Here is a 15,743-nt window from a genome sequence, read left to right as displayed (position 1 = left end):
TCGCGTTATCTCAGTGGGGGGTCGCGTAAGTTTAAGGTTAATACGATTGGCTAAAACCCTCTCCAATTGGTTGATCTGGTGACATTCAATGTGATGGAGCTCTCCCTGGTCTGTGACTTACATGTACTGTACGACATTAAATCATTCAACACCAACCTCTCCTATATCTTGATACCTTATCAGGGTAGGTATCCTCTTTCTCTTTCTTTCCCCCCTTTCCCCCCTCTTCTGTTCCTAACTCATCTTTCCTCATAACTATTACTCATTGTTCATAGACGAGTATGGATTCAGGAAAGGGCGAGCTACCACCGTATAGCGCCGTGGTGGCTCCAGATTGGCGCAGGCGCACATCTGTACGGCGTTCGCGGGCTCTCAAGTTCATTGCTGTAACATGCCTTGTATTTATTGTTTATGCACAATGGCGACAAATAAAATCAAACACCAAAGGCCCCTCCGTATCTCGACTTTCAATTGAGAAATTGAATCAAGATCTGCAGACATGCTCAAAGCTACGTTCTAAGCCGCAAGATCCTATCGGCTTGGGCCGAGAGCGAAATGCACGCTACGTCGATGGACATAAGCCTACTCTAATCAAGAATGCTACCATTTGGATCGGCGAGCCTATTGAAGGGACGAGCGACAGTGACGCGCACACTGGGAAGGGTTTCTCGTGGATCAATGCTGATGTGCTGTTGGAATACGGCCTCATCAAGGAAGTCCGAAATGATATTGATGCCAGCACACTTCCATCCGATACACTTGTTTGGGATGCCAAAGGTCGTCAACTTACCAGTGGCATTATCGATATGCATTCGCACGCTGGAGTAGATAGCTTACCCGAACTGGTTGGAAATCAAGACACGAATGAGATGGGTTCTAACATCACTCCGTATGTGCGTTCTATTGATGGAATAAACATATTCGATCACCAAATTCAGGTAATCAAGTCGGGCGGAGTAACGACAAGTTTGGTCTTACCGGGCTCCAGTAATAACATTGGTGGTGAGGCTTATGTGATAAAGCATGCCGTGGGGAAGCCAGACGGTCGGAATGAGACCTCCATAGCAGACCTATTGGCTGATCCAGAACGCAATTGGCGATATATTAAAATGGCTTGCGGTGAGAACTCCAAGCGCACCTACGGCAAAGCTGGCGAACGTGGGCCTACTAGTCGATTAGGCGAGTCGTGGGAGTTTAGACATGCTTTTGAACAAGCTGCTAAGCTGCGCCAGGCCCAAGACGACTGGTGTACCCTAGCCGAATCTACCGGTGTTGATCAGATGGATGGCTATTTGCCACAGGAATTGGAATGGGAAACAGTAGTTGCAATCCTACGCGGACAGGTCCATGTCAATACGCATTGCTACACCGTTCCTGATTTAGAGGCCTTTGTCGACCATACCAACGAATTTAAATTTCCCATCCGTGCCTTTCACCATGCACACCAGACATTCCTCGTCCCCGAAGTCCTCAAGCGCGCTTATGGGGATTCTCCTCCTGCTTCAGCTTTATTCGCCGATAACATGTGGTACAAGGCTGAGGCATACATCGGATCGGAATATGCGGGCAAAGTGTTGTACGAAAATGGGTTGACCCCTATCTATGTTAGTGACAACCCGGTGCTAAACGCCCAGCACGTCGTCTTTGAGGCTGCAAAGGCATTTGGATACGGCTTACCCTACCATGCCGCCTTGGCATCAGTTACGACAGCGCCAGCTGAGAGACTAGGCCTTGGAGAACGACTCGGAAAAGTCAAGCCTGGGTTTGACGCTGATATCGTCGTATGGGATAGTGACCCGCTAAGTGTTGGAGCTGCACCTGTCCAAGTGTGGATTGACGGAACCGCGCAGTTTGATAACCCTGTTGAGCTGAACAAGTCCTCCGACCTATCAAACATCAAGCAGGAGGTACCTGCTACTACTGAAGAAAGCCTGGATTTGAAGGATGTGATATTTACGGGGATATCCAAATCATTTTTGCTGCCTGAGCTGCAACAGGACATTTCCGGTCCGAACCTGACCGTAGCAGTCACAGGCGGTGAAATTACTTGTATAGGATCTTGTCAAGCCGAGCTTGAGACGGCCGCCCATTCTGGTACGAAAATTATTGCTCTCCAAAATGGCTATCTTGTCAAGCCTTTCACGATATTTGGCTCTACTCTTGGTCTCAATGCTATTGATGCTGAGACAGACACTGAAAATGGCGGTGGCCCTGATATTTTCAGCCGAGGTGTGGATGGCCTCGCACTTGACACCAAGAAACTTCATTACGCTAAGAAGTACGGCGTCACGAGAGCTATCTCAGCACCCAAGTACTCTAGCCAGGCAACCCACCAGGGCACCAGTGTTGGGTTCCGCACGGGTGCGAAACATACTTTGGAAAAGGGTGCTATATTCACCGAAGACGCTTCTGTGCACTATACATTGGACCTTGGCTCGAAGCGAGGTAGTACTTCACTCTCGAACGCGGCTAACACGCTACGTCACAAGCTTCTTGAAGCAATCGATGTGAACACAACGGCCACAGATCCTTACACTGAGACGGTGTTCTTGTCCAAAGTATTGGATGGCTCCCTACCTCTTGTTATCACGGTCCATAGCGCTGATACCATTGCCACAATACTAAAAGTAAAGGAGACCGTAGAGAAGGCTTTGATTTCTTCCCGAGGTAGCGGGGGCATTTCCCTTATCCTCATCGGTGGCGCTGAGTCCTTCTTGCTCGCTGATGAGCTAGCTGCTGCTGGCGTGGGTGTGGTTCTCAATCCGCTACTCTCGTATGGGACCAGCTGGGACCAGCGGCGAGCATTGACCGGTGCGCCACTCACGAACGGCACGGCAATCAACCAACTAGCGGCTTCTCAGGTTGAGGCAGCCATTAGTATTGAAGAGGATTGGCTTGTCCGCGATGTTGGCTTATTAGCGGGTATTGCATATAAGAACAGCGGAGGCGCCCTTAGTGAGAAGGACGCGCTAGACCTGGTCTCAAGCAATGTGTACGACTTGCTAGGGCTGAAAGAGAGCTATGCTGCAAGGGAGTTTGTGGTGTTTGAGGGAAGTCCCTTGGAGATCGGGGCGAGAGTAAGAGCAGTTGGTGATGGTATCGGCGATGAGGTTACAGTGTATGTGTAAAGGGTATAATGTGATCTGTCGGGAGAGATGCAAGTACTTGGATAGGTACATATGGAATGGTGATAGTAGTCACATAGTAGGAGTAACATGCATGTCTGTACTCCCCACCATCATGAATTATTGATGTTTAATATCTTAGGCATCTACCCTGTAAATATCCAATTAGGGGAAGCGCATATCCAAACCCCGCAATATCACTGTGCAATCACTGCCCAGGTGCAGTGTTGATTTCTTCACAACGGGCTACGAAGTACCTAGGGTACCTAAGGCAATTAACACGCTACTAGGTACTGCCCAGGTAACTACAGGGTAGATGATCCTTATCAGTTCAAGATTTCAGTGTTTAATGGGTCTTAGCCTCTCGCGTCTTTCCCCAATTGGTACCACCTTTTTCTTTTTTTTTATTTCTTCCATCCTGTGAAGACGCGACGAAATCGCGGAATCCTCATTTCGGCCGTGCTTTAATGCCATTCATCCAATCTCGAACTTCCCCAACCCCTAGATCCACCTCGATCAAATCGGATTGGATCAAGAACCTATCTTTTCTATCAAACTGCTTTTTCTGCATTCAACATACATGCATTCCCTTGAGGGTTTCAATGCCTATTAGAACAATTCTCGAGCACTTGATGAATTGTGCCCTTTGTTGCATATGTTCACATTGAGCCCATCCACGACGTTTGACATTCACACTCCCATTCACGTTGCATTGTCTGGGTACTAGGTACTTGCTCAGGGCTGCCTGGTACCTACCCTGGTACCACCCATAGTTACCAACTTCTATTACAATTCTATTTGACCATTTATGTGGTCCATCTCAACCTTTTCCACCCTGACACCAACCCATATCGCATAGACGTCTGGATATAATGTATTAACAATGGGAAATCAAGTAAGTAGTCTAGCAAAGGACGAGACGGAGGAAACGGAAGGCAATACGTTTTCGGCAGATCATCCGTACCCGACCGAGGAACCCAGATCTTCGTCGCGACCACCTTCGCCAGATTTTGTATTTTCAAGCCAAGTTCCACCAGCATCCTCTTCACTCCAGATTAAAAGGTCTCCGGTCCCGCCCCCGCCTCCTTTCTCGCGACCAGTCATGGCTACCCCAAAACAGAATGTCAAAACGGAAATTCCCGAGTCTCCAGAATACAACCAACAAGCTTCGGAACCGGACAAGAAGTCGGCCACATCCAAGAAGCGACGTATGAAGCATCGGTCTAGCTCGATACCGCAACCTTCGAGCCCAAATGCCATAATGGGCAGTGATGATGATGATGAGAATAGGACTTCTACTATAGGGGAGGAATCCGCGCGGAGGGAGGATGGGAAGCGCAGTAAGAAGAAAAAGAGACGCAAGCATCGAAAGAAGTCTCATAATGAAGCATCCCCGGAACTGGGTACCCATGAATCACCTAGCGGGCTTGCTCAGGACGACGAAGCAACTGATACCCCACGAGGCTTTACTTCAAGCATGCTCTCTCCCAACGACATGGCCTTTGAGTTAACACCGTCCAAACCCGCACCCTCGAAGAAACGCAAAAATACAGAATCCAGTAGTCCGAAAAAGAAGAAGCACAAGCACAACCGGGATGAAAATGGTGTAGCGGACACACCTTCGTTTAGTGGACTGGCTCAGAGTCTCTACGACGGCCGCAAGAAGAAAATGCGAAGTCTCGAGGATGCTTTCAATGGCTCTATATATGACACTATCCAGACGCGGTTATCCGATGAATCCGATGAAGAGCACCTATCCCTAGACAATACTAGTCGTCATTCGAAGGAGGCCATCATCGGTGACATGGACTCAAAGCCTGTCTCACAATCGGACGCAGTTTCAGACAACGAGATGGAGATAGATGAACCGCCTCAATACGATCACGAACACAATGGCAACAGCTCACATGACGAGCTTGACACTAAGTCTCATGATCGTAGCTCATCGGCTGATCATATCCAATCAGAAAACCAAAATCAGACGATATGGGAGCAAAATAACCGAGGCGCCGAAGCAACTGAGGATCGCGAGGATCGGGAGGAGAGCAATGATAATGAAGACGAGGATAAACTTGAAAAGAGCGAAAGTGATTCCAATAGTGGACTTGGTCCCCAAACAGCATCCACCGACACTCATGCTGCCACTGCCAATGATGAAAACCATGCGACAGTCGGCCTCGAGTTTCCAGATGGATCAGAAGCTGATCACGAAAGCAGCATTGCCTTCAGGCCCAAAACTCCTTTAAGCACATCACGAAGGCGTATGGCTAAGCCAAATTTCTACAGCCGTGTAGCAGAAGACAGTTCTAATGCTTCTTCTTCTGCCAATGCTGGGCCCTCTAACCCGGTAGCAAGGAAGCAGCCAAAGATTTCGTCCATGCTCAAGGGTCATACTGAGGATAGCCCACAGCCCAAGAAAAATACACCAAAGCACCGTGCCAGTCCTGCCAAGCGTTCGCAGCCCCACGAATTAATCACTGGCCAATTCAGTGAATTCGAACTTCGCAACATTTCCCAGGCAGTCGAACGCTGGAGAGACGACCACAACCTAACTCAGGCCCAGGTGAACGAGTTGATTCAGGCGAACCCTCGTGAGGTAGGATCTCATGAGTTTTGGGCTCGAATTATTGCAACTTGTCCGAACCGACGTCGCCAGAAAGTGATAAATCAGTGCCGCCGCAAATTCCACAACTTTGTCGCTCGTGGCACTTGGAATGCTGAACAGCAGAGAGAATTAAAGGAAATGTGGGATCTGCATGGAAACAAGTATTCTTTGATTGGAAAACTGATCAACCGTCACCCTGAAGATGTGCGGGATCGCATTCGGAATTACGTTGTATGTGGTGAGAGCCGTCGTGTCAACCCATGGACCCAGGAGGAAGAGGATAAGCTCGAACAAATCATATCTGACGCTCTCGAAACGATCAGGGAGCGTCGTCGTGGAGGTCATCTTTCTCCAAAAGACTCAGACGAAGATTTAATTGACTGGCAAAGAGTTAGTGAGTGTATGGATCGTACCCGTAGTCGCCTGCAATGCATGGCAAAGTGGAAAAAATGGAAGACGATCCAAGGGCAAGACGGCAAGGGGAGCATTGATGGGAGCGAACCCCTCTCTGTTGATGAGATCATTCAGACTGCTCGAGATGAGGCCGACGAGATGACTTATCGGCAGCGTATGTCCCTTGTTAAGGCTATTCGCATCACTAAAGTGAATGCCGAAAGTCGGATTCCATGGGTCAAGGTCCGAGAAAAGAACTTTGGCGACAAGTATACACGCGTAACTCTTATGTTGGTCTGGTATCGTTTGAAGCATTCCCTACCAGACCCACCCTCGATCTTCTCAATCCCCGAAATCATTCAACAGTTAACCACGAGATACCAACACACTACAAAGTTGGAATATCCCAGCGGAGAGGACTACGACGAGGACGCAGAATACCGTGAGATGGAACAAAAGGTGAAAAAGATTCTAAAGGTCAATCGTGCGCCAAAATCAGCGCGAATTGTCGATAAGACCGACGATGAGGATGAGGAGGCTCTTAACGACGATGAAGAAGGTGGTGAAGAGGAAGAGGGGGAAGAAGAGGAAGAAGAGGAAGAAGAGGAAGAAGAGGAAGAAGAGGAGGAGCAGGAGGAGCAGGAGCAGGAGCAGGCGAAAAGTCGCAGGGACGCCTCAGAGAGTAATGTGCATGAGAGTGAAGATGACGAAGATGCCAGCAAAAGCAATGAAAACGACGAAATCGTTGATCAAAGCGACGATGAAGACGAAGATGACCAACATAGCAGTAAGGATGATGAGGCCTCTCCTAGTCAACCTGAAGATAATGAGGAGGATGTTTCAGTGAAGGACAGCACAAGTCACAAGGAGGAAAGTCTTCAAGCCGAGGATTCAAGTGACGCCGGTTCTATCGCTAATTTTAAGCCTCAAAGGAGTCAAAAAGGCCGGAAGAGCTATGGTTCATCAAGCAGGGCTACAGTGGAACGCAAGAACTCTACTAAACAGTCGAAGAAGGCCAACAAAGTCGTCGAGGAATCTGAGGAGGAAGAATTAAGCAGTGACACCAACGCAAGTGAGGTGGAGAGCATTCCAGCAAACTGATCATTCCAGGCCTGAACAACTCTATATCATTCTGGTTTTCTACCCGAATAGGTACCTAGCCGAAATGACATTCACTTGTCTTAATCTATGGGTGGGCCTCCTTTACACCAGACAACTTAGTATATACCTACTTTCCCTACTTTTTGACCCTGTGCCATTCCTCCGATCAATTCACCCGGTCATGCGCATGGAATGTGAGCATTGAGCTTCGCCAATTCATCTCAATAGTTCATTTGGCACATCACCAAGTGGAACGGGTGAGGTTTACGGAGCGACACCTAGGTGCGTTTAATGCTGGACTTTGAGGATGGATAAGTGTTGAAATAACGAAAGGTTGCGATACCCCTTTGTTTGTCCATGTGGCTTTTTTGAGGATTAAATACAAGATTACTCATCAGTAGCTAAGCTCGCCATGGCCTTCTCTGTATATGCAGCTTATCCCAGATCAGGCCACGAATCGTGAAGGGATTGTAATGACTTCCAAGGTTGCAATGAAAGAACAAGACCGAGTGTCTTTTTTGTGAATAGATGGACTAGATTGTTGACGTTGAACTTAAGTTTCGAGTAACCCTGGAGGTACAGTATTTTCATCCATGCAGCAATCGGACACGGCAGTTTTGCCTCATGTCCGTCAACAGCACAGTTATCTCGGTTCTACCTATCGTAGTATTACACCGAAATGCTTTACTTCGCACGAAGCTATTAAACTATCCGTTCCACGGATTTTGAATAAGCCGCAATGCATTATATTCGGCACGGATGAACTGGAAAGGGAGGTAGGTATGTGTATACATGCTAGGACTTTTAAAGATTTATAATCCTGTAAATGCAGGGCACACCCAGGCAGCAATAGGTTTACTAATCTGGCGATGTCGTGATTGGGGTATATCAGAACCTCTTGTAAACATACCTAGGGGGTGAATGATATATGCATCCTTATCAGGTAGGTAGACGTTACATTGCCTCCTCATCCATTAGATATACGTAGTTTTATTAGGTATCTACCTAGGCATTTATCTACAAGTTACTCAAAACTCTAGTACTTGTCATGAGAAACGCAGGTTCACCTATGGTGTATATAAAAAAAGGTGGCCCACCTTCAAGGTGACAACGCTCGTTTACCCCCTCGGTAACTAATGCGACATCAAGACGTCTAACCTTAGCACCAATTAGCTCCCTCCTCGAACATACTTCGGCCAGGAACAGCAAGTTGCTGGTTTCCATATTTTTTAAACAAAGAAACAAATAAAAAGTCATTTGTCCACCTCCTAGCTTGAATACTTACAACACCGACTCATCTTGACATCATGACTCGCAAGAATTCAACCTTCTATTTCGCGGAACGCCCCCAGGGCCTCATCGTCCCAGGCAAAACGTTCAAGCTCGTGGAGTCGGATGCGCCTACGGCTGACGACTTGGAGGATGGACAGGTGCTGGTGGAGGTTATTTACCTGTCGGTAGACCCTGGGATGCGCAGTGTGCTGTACGGTAGGCTTTTCTACCTTTTCCCATTTTCCATAAAGAAGAAAAAGGTTCACTCGTGGCTTAAAACACTACATTGCCCAGGAGGTTCCTAATATTTATCTACTTGCGATTGCACTACCTAACTCACCTTCGTCGATGCAGATAGCCGATCCTACGTGCCCGCCCTCGCTTTAGGCGAGAAAATGAAGGGCAACGGCATCGCCAGGGTCCTCGCGAGCAAGTCTGCCAAGGCGAAGGAGGGCGACTTGGTCACCGCGTTGACCGGCTGGACCGAGGTGGCTATTGTGGGCGAGAATGAGCTCCAGGTCATTAACTTGCCTGAGGGGGCGAATGTCACGGATGCGCTGGGTGCTGCCGGTGAGTGAGAATATTCCCATGAAGTTGTGATAACCTACATACGTGGGCATCTTGACGCAGTTTTACTTTACAAATCCAACACAGCTATGCCTGAAGACGTCGTTACTTACTCAAAAATAACACAACAAACAGGCAACACAGGCATAACCGCCTACATCGGCCTCAAGCACATCGGGCAGCCCAAAGCCGGCGAGACCGTCGTCGTGTCGGGGGCCGCGGGCGCCACGGGGATCATCGTGGGCCAGATCGCCAAGATCCACGGGTGCCGCGTCGTCGGCATCGCGGGGTCCGACGACAAGTGTCGGCTCCTCGTCGACGAGCTCGGCTTCGACGTCGCGCTAAACTACAAGTCGCCCGCTTTTAGAGAGGAGTTGGCGAAGGCGACGCCGAAGTACATCGATGTTTATTGGGATAATGTGGGGGGCGAGAGTGAGTTTTATGGGTTTCTTTTTCCTTTTTCCTTTTTTTTTTATATCTACGATCCCCCCTTTCTGTATGTCTCCCGTAAAAAAAATATCATTAACGCTAAAACAAACCCCCCAGTCCTCGACGAATGCCTGGCCCGCGCCGCCGTGCACTCCCGCTTCGTCATCTGCGGCAGCATCAGCATCTACAACAGCCTCGGCGCCGCCGAGAACAAGGGCATCCGCAACCTGATCCAGGTCCTCATGCAGCGCATCCGCATGGAGGGCTTCATCGTCTTCGACTACCGCGACGACTACCCCGAGGCCCGCCAGGCGCTGGGGAAGTGGCTGGTGGAGGGGAAGATCAAGAGGAAGGAGACGATTGTGAAAGGGGGCATCGGGGTCGTGGACTCGACGTTCAATGACCTGTTCGCGGGGAAGAATGTGGGCAAGCTGATGGTGGAGGTTAAGCCGCTGCAGGAGGTGAGTGGAAATTAGGAAGTTTGCCCCTTTTTTTCTTGTACAGGTGTTGACTGACGGTGGTAACGGAGTATGTAGGCTCACTAGGTGTCGCCCACTCGATTGCGTGCTTTATTTCCTATAAGACAGAATGCTGGACCTACTTGCCTAGCCCAGGTACCTACCGTACATCGCTGGACACTGGCTCGTTCGAACTGATATGAGGGTCTGGTTGCAAGTTGATGTACCTAGTCGCTTGTGTCTCCATTGGACGTTGAACTACGCTGTACCCTAGTTTACTCTGTTCGTAGCAAAAATCTAAAGAATTCAAAGTTATTACTCTGTACTGATTCTTGAACACCATATTGCTGACGCAAATGAAAGTTTCTGATTTAATTAGTCAGGTTGGGATTTTTATGTTTGGGATGTGCTGGCCGTAGTAAGAACGGACAGCCCCTAGGTCGAATGCATTCAGGGGCTAGCAGATATCATGGACTATAGAAGAAATAATAGCGAGCTGTTGCGCTCAAACACATCCATGGTTAGATGTGTGTTCGGCAGCCACCTATGTAGATACTCGATATTCAGCCCATTGCCTTTTGATTCATCGTACTGGCGGCAACCGCCAGGCGCCAAACACATAGTCTGAGTCTGTTAACCACTATCCAAGGGCATTTGTAAGTTGCAATATAGCCGGAATCATTTGGAACTAGGTTTAGGTATATTGTCACGGTACGGGAAACTATTCCTCAATTCTTAATATATAGGTAGCCTTACTTGTGGGTAGATGCATATTAGGTACCTGAGGAACTCTATAACGATTCCCACTCGCGTCTACGATCAACGACCAGGGACGCGTGTACTGTCGATGCAGTACAACCTGGCCTACCTTAGTACCTAGGCCAACAGGCAGACAGGGACTCAACATCAACGTATATTAACATCCCATGCTACCCGTCTAGCAAGTCGTCTACTTGTCTTAGGTACTACGACCGCGGCTATCCTTCGTCGGTCCTACGACCCAACCGAGGCCGTAACGCGGGCCGCTGTAATTTAGCCGCGTTCGACTGGTGGTACGGACCTTGCTATTGGCGTCATTAACCGCGACGCTCGTATGTGCCTCTTTCGGTAGGTACATATGGTCTCGTCTGTATAGCCGCTGGGACTTGCGGATGGCGCTTGTGGTTCATGAATCAAGGGGGGGGGAGAGGGTGTGCGGATGCGAAAGCCGTGGTGTAATATACTTGCCGCTGTCTGTGGAATAATGGTTATGACGCTAGGAATGGGTTTGGGTCAGCGTTTGCTCACTATAAAAAGCTCAAATGTATTGTGCAAGTGACTCCTTTACTAGTGTCAAAGACCTCGATACAAGGCATCTATGGACATCATAGGTGTAATATAAATATCCTTAGGTATCTAGAAAGACATAAGCTGACTGTTGTTGAGTCGATAATTCACAGAGCCATATACGAAGTACTTGCTGCTTAGTCCCTGAGGTAACCCAAACGATTGTAACATACATCAAATTCGCTGTGTGTTAAGGAAGATAAGTTTAATTATATCCAATTATATCCAATTAAAGAGGCCTATGCGTGGTTGTTCAACACCTCTTCATCGTGAATGTTTTCAGGTAGCACGCCTTCCTATTGCCTCTTTGGGGTAATGCAAAGCCTTGCTATACACTACCACATTTCCATCGAGCTCGGTACTAGGTAGGTAGGTAATCTATCTATCTTAATAACTTGGAACTTATAGGCCAGATGTTTCATAGATATCGTTGGTTGATTGTTTTGCTTCTTATCTCCGCCTTGCCGTAAGCCAGATAGGTATGTATGTATGTATGTATAAAAGCAGGTTTTATGTTTCATCTCACATCAGGTTCCCCGGATTCAGCTGGCGGCGGGGAAAAGGCAAGTGATTGTCTCCGCAAAGAATAACTTGCGCGCAACCTTGTTATTCTGATGCCGGTCACCATGCATGTCTATAGCAAGCCCTCTATATAGCACATGCGAACTGAAGCAGAACAGGCTTTTTAGTATCGATAAGAACCAGACCTGGATAATGGCTCTGATAGTTCCTCGTACAACATGAACACGAGATCATCGTGACTTTGATGGCGAGGAGATTGCCTACCTAAGTTGGTAGGACAGTGTAATATCAAGTTTCCAGGTAAGGGAGGCTATTGAGCTAAGTCTGGCTAGGTAGGTACTGTCTATGTAGAAAGACTTGCAGAAATACATTTCTGCAAGATATCTCATACAGGCCTAGAGCCTTCCAAGGTTTCTAAGCTACCGATCCCCCTTTCTGGAACTCCTTGACTATTTCGAATCCTACGATCCAAGGCAGATATGGTAGTACTGTATCTACCAGGTACTAGGACTAGCCACACTCTACCATTCTTTTACCTACAGGTGCCAAGTCTAAGTAGGTACTGTTATTTGTACAAGACGATACATGGTCACCGAGGCACCTCAATGCATGATCTGTTACCATTCTGTACCATATATCAAAATGCCGAGGGCCCCGAAGGTTGCATATAAGAGCGTGGACATATGCTTGTTGTATCACCTCGGTGACTTGCACCTCCTGGAGCTTCATCATGATGGTTCCCTGAGCCAAGTTCTCGTGCTGTGTGATCTCCTGTCGCCCAAAGGAAACTCGGCTAACGACGCTTCATCGTTGAAGCACACGCTACCTAGACACTCTGCTATTCGGTCAGCCAGGTATATACGGCAAACTAGCGGTCAGATATATAGTATTCACTGTCACCTCCACACCCAGCCTCGAAGGTTTGATTCACTCTCGCTGTAATAATAGCCGGTGGGGGTACAGCGAGCTTATGGTTATACAAAGGCCGCCATTGAATATACTCTCAACGGCTTTCTTAGAGAAGATGTACAGCTTGACACATGCATATATATGCATGAACGCACCGGGGATGCAACGCTGCATGCCGCGACGGTCTCCAAATCTTGCCACTGGGCCAAATGCATTTCGCCCACGGGAGAAAAACGGGAAGCGATCATCATCGTCAAAATCATTTTCAACCCGTGTTTTGGGATGGGCGAGCAGCAAAAGGTTATGAAGCATTGCACGCAGATCGCTAAAAGCTAAGGGCAGTTAAGGCTCTGCGGAGGTGCGCGCAGTCTTGCATGAAAGGATCGTTCCATGCCGAGGAGTACTTGCAACGACTTACATATTGCGGCTTAGATACGTATGCAGAGAGTTACTACCTGGGTATATTTATGGTAGATTAGGTAGACTTGGGTAAGAAAGAGCCCTGCAGTAACTGCTTTCGGTCACAGTGAGGTTTTTGGGCCACATGGCTTCCCTTGTTCAGGTATGATTAACTGTGATGAGATTCATATAGGTAGCATATACATATGCAGCTTACAAAGCTTGCCTTTGTCAAGCCTAGTGCCTACTCGAATAGCTATTATCCAAGCCAAGTTTATATAGCTATAGGTGTATTAGGTAGAACTCCGTGACTATGAGCCTACCCAAGACTCCTAGGTACCTAGTAAGTATCTTTAGGGGCTGATATCGTCTAGGTTAGTAGTGAGTGCTACGCATAGAGGCCTGCAACTCGTTTTGCGTTTTCTTTTCTCTCACTCGTGGCTCTTAAACAGGGGTTTCTTTCTGTTTTGAGCACCACACACAGAAGTTAGCCATAATACCAGAACATCTACGCGATTCATTCATGTCATTTTCATCTCAAAAAGTCAGTCAACTGCAGCCCAATCCAGCGAGAACCCAAGTTTCACAGAAATATCCACGAATCACACCCCCCTTTCCCCCGCCCGTTCGTAAGACCTAACTAACGCACATTACTCTTATTCGACGATTTTCTTTTCTTTTTCATATATGAGATAAGTGTCCCGAGAACATCCACTTTATTCTTCTGATAAGCACCGCTGCGCCGAAGCCCAACGGGAGAGAAAAAAGGGGGGAGGGGAAGGATACGGCACCGAGCCGCTTTTCCACGGTTACACACGGGAGGGAGGTAGACGGAAATAAAGAGTTGTATGCTTTGTATCAAGTTTATAGGATCCCACAGCCTCGAATCAGGGGCACTGGGTTCTTTAGCTTGGTAGCTGGGAGAGAAGCGGAGGTGGTGGTGGTGGTAGACGGAAGGGTTGCACAGGATTCTCCTATTCGCCCCTCGGGGGCCGGGGGGCGGTGATCGTCTCATGGGGAGCTAATGCCATGCCAATATTGCATCAACCGTTCCTGACAGGAGAACGACGCCAGTCCCGTTCGACCACGTTGCAAAAAACTTCCGTGACGATTTTGTCTGGTCGAACGTTCTTCTGCTCGTAGGTAAAGTTGCAATGCTCACATAACCTGCCTGCCTACTGTACCTATCTTGCCTCCAAACACATAAAAGAGAGGAGTGGCTTGGGCAGGTATCGGTAAATTAATCAATCGTCGATGGGCATCAATAAGACCTTTTCTCCCCCTTTTCTTTTTTCGCAGATCCCATGATGTGGCCCCATTCTAGTAGTGAATGACAAGGCCCGGATGCCATGAAGCGGTGTAGAGCAGTTCTCTATAAACGACAACGGTAGCTAGGTATGGACGCTCTTCTTTCCAGCACGGGGGTAGAAAGGGGCAGTAGGGAGCCTCTTCGTGAGTGATGCCGTCATAATCGTACGAATGCTAACCTTTGCAGAGAGGTCTAGTAGCATCTAATCGTGTCGAGAAGATAGATAGACTTTCCACGCCCAACCAACCAACTTGGCGGTCTTGAAGGGTCGACTGCCAGAGGGGTTAGGGCTCGGGACTAGCCTGGATACCAGTACGATGGTAGTGTAGGAGCAGCCCGTGGTTGCAATCTCCACGGAGTAAAGACCCCTACGACGAACACCATACGGGCACCGGCTCGAACTAGTTTCTTACTGTGTTTGGGCTAGAAGCTAGGCTATGGTCTTCTTCATATGTACGACGGTTCGTATTGAACGGCTTGAACGGGTAGCACCCGTGGATATTTACTGCTAGATACGGGGTTATAGAGATAAGTCGTCTACATAGACGGTCCATATCACTGGGTTCCTCATCATTTCTTTGAAGGATCATGCCAAACTCCGTTCTGTTGGCGTGGCGCGATTATATTATCCCACAAAGGGCTTTGGGGACTATAATTTATCCGAGAAGGGTCAAGATCCCTTCGCCCAAGACTACTGAACTGTTCTAAAGTTGATGCCATCATCGCCACCGGTGTTACTCGCCCCCATATATACACTCTATAGAGAATTCGGGCTTGACTCGCCGAGTCAGGTAGGTGATAGTTATGCAAGTTGCTGAATCTTGCCGTGCTATCCATGCCGATCGAATATGGTGGAGATTGGATGTTATGAGCTTCAATGTTTAGCCGAATGGGAGCCATGTTGGGAGCGTTGGAGCCGGTTTTTGTGTCATGGGCTTAGGTTTAGTTCGCCTCGGTCCGTTGGAAGGTATGTAGATCGAACTTATGCAGTAGATACTTACCTACTAGAGATTGTACATGCCTATCTCGTGGATAGGTAGGTCTCTGGGTATGTAGCTAGTCGACTTAGCTGAGGCGAGGCGACTAGACGATGATTTAGTAGCCAGTCGACCATAGTGGCTTTGAGGCTAGTGTCGTGATGGCTATGGTTAGCTAAGGTGACAAGCGAAGATCGATCTACTGCCATGAAATCTGTCAGGCTTGAAATGACATCCCGCATGTTAGCTGTCGATCTAGCGAGATGAGTGCTCCGATCATGGCAATGTAATAGTAATTATATAAAGATAATCCGTTAACAGGCATGATCAGCAATGAAGCTGTGAATTATT

The 15,743-nt window shown here is 48.1% G+C and overlaps 3 protein-coding genes across 3 annotated transcripts; all 3 read left to right on the top strand.

The window, feature by feature from the left end:
* The first annotated feature begins 100 nt into the window (after positions 1-100).
* Positions 101-3,328, top strand: GGS25DRAFT_510263 (uncharacterized protein). Its single transcript, XM_049262636.1, has one exon. It carries the CDS (start codon positions 282-284, stop codon positions 3,126-3,128), a length of 2,847 nt encoding a protein of 948 aa, XP_049112236.1. The 5' UTR covers positions 101-281; the 3' UTR covers positions 3,129-3,328.
* Positions 3,329-3,901: 573 nt separating this feature from the next.
* On the top strand, positions 3,902-7,442 carry GGS25DRAFT_81727 (uncharacterized protein). Its single transcript, XM_049266046.1, has one exon. It carries the CDS (start codon positions 4,009-4,011, stop codon positions 7,222-7,224), a length of 3,216 nt encoding a protein of 1,071 aa, XP_049112235.1. The 5' UTR covers positions 3,902-4,008; the 3' UTR covers positions 7,225-7,442.
* A 750-nt stretch (positions 7,443-8,192) lies between these two features.
* Positions 8,193-10,236, top strand: GGS25DRAFT_81724 (uncharacterized protein). Its single transcript, XM_049266045.1, has 5 exons — positions 8,193-8,712; positions 8,851-9,066; positions 9,199-9,495; positions 9,610-9,953; positions 10,029-10,236. The coding sequence occupies exons 1-5, from the start codon at positions 8,532-8,534 to the stop codon at positions 10,035-10,037; spliced, it is 1,047 nt and encodes a 348-aa protein (XP_049112234.1). The 5' UTR covers positions 8,193-8,531; the 3' UTR covers positions 10,038-10,236.
* Positions 10,237-15,743: the final 5,507 nt, after the last annotated feature.

The sequence above is a fragment of the Hypoxylon fragiforme genome (genome assembly GCF_022984875.1).
Source record: "Hypoxylon fragiforme strain CBS 206.31 chromosome Unknown GGS25scaffold_10, whole genome shotgun sequence".
In the NCBI taxonomy this organism is placed as follows: domain Eukaryota; kingdom Fungi; phylum Ascomycota; class Sordariomycetes; order Xylariales; family Hypoxylaceae; genus Hypoxylon; species Hypoxylon fragiforme.
Note: the sequence above shows the minus strand (reverse complement) of the source record. Positions and strands in the feature narration are given on the sequence as shown.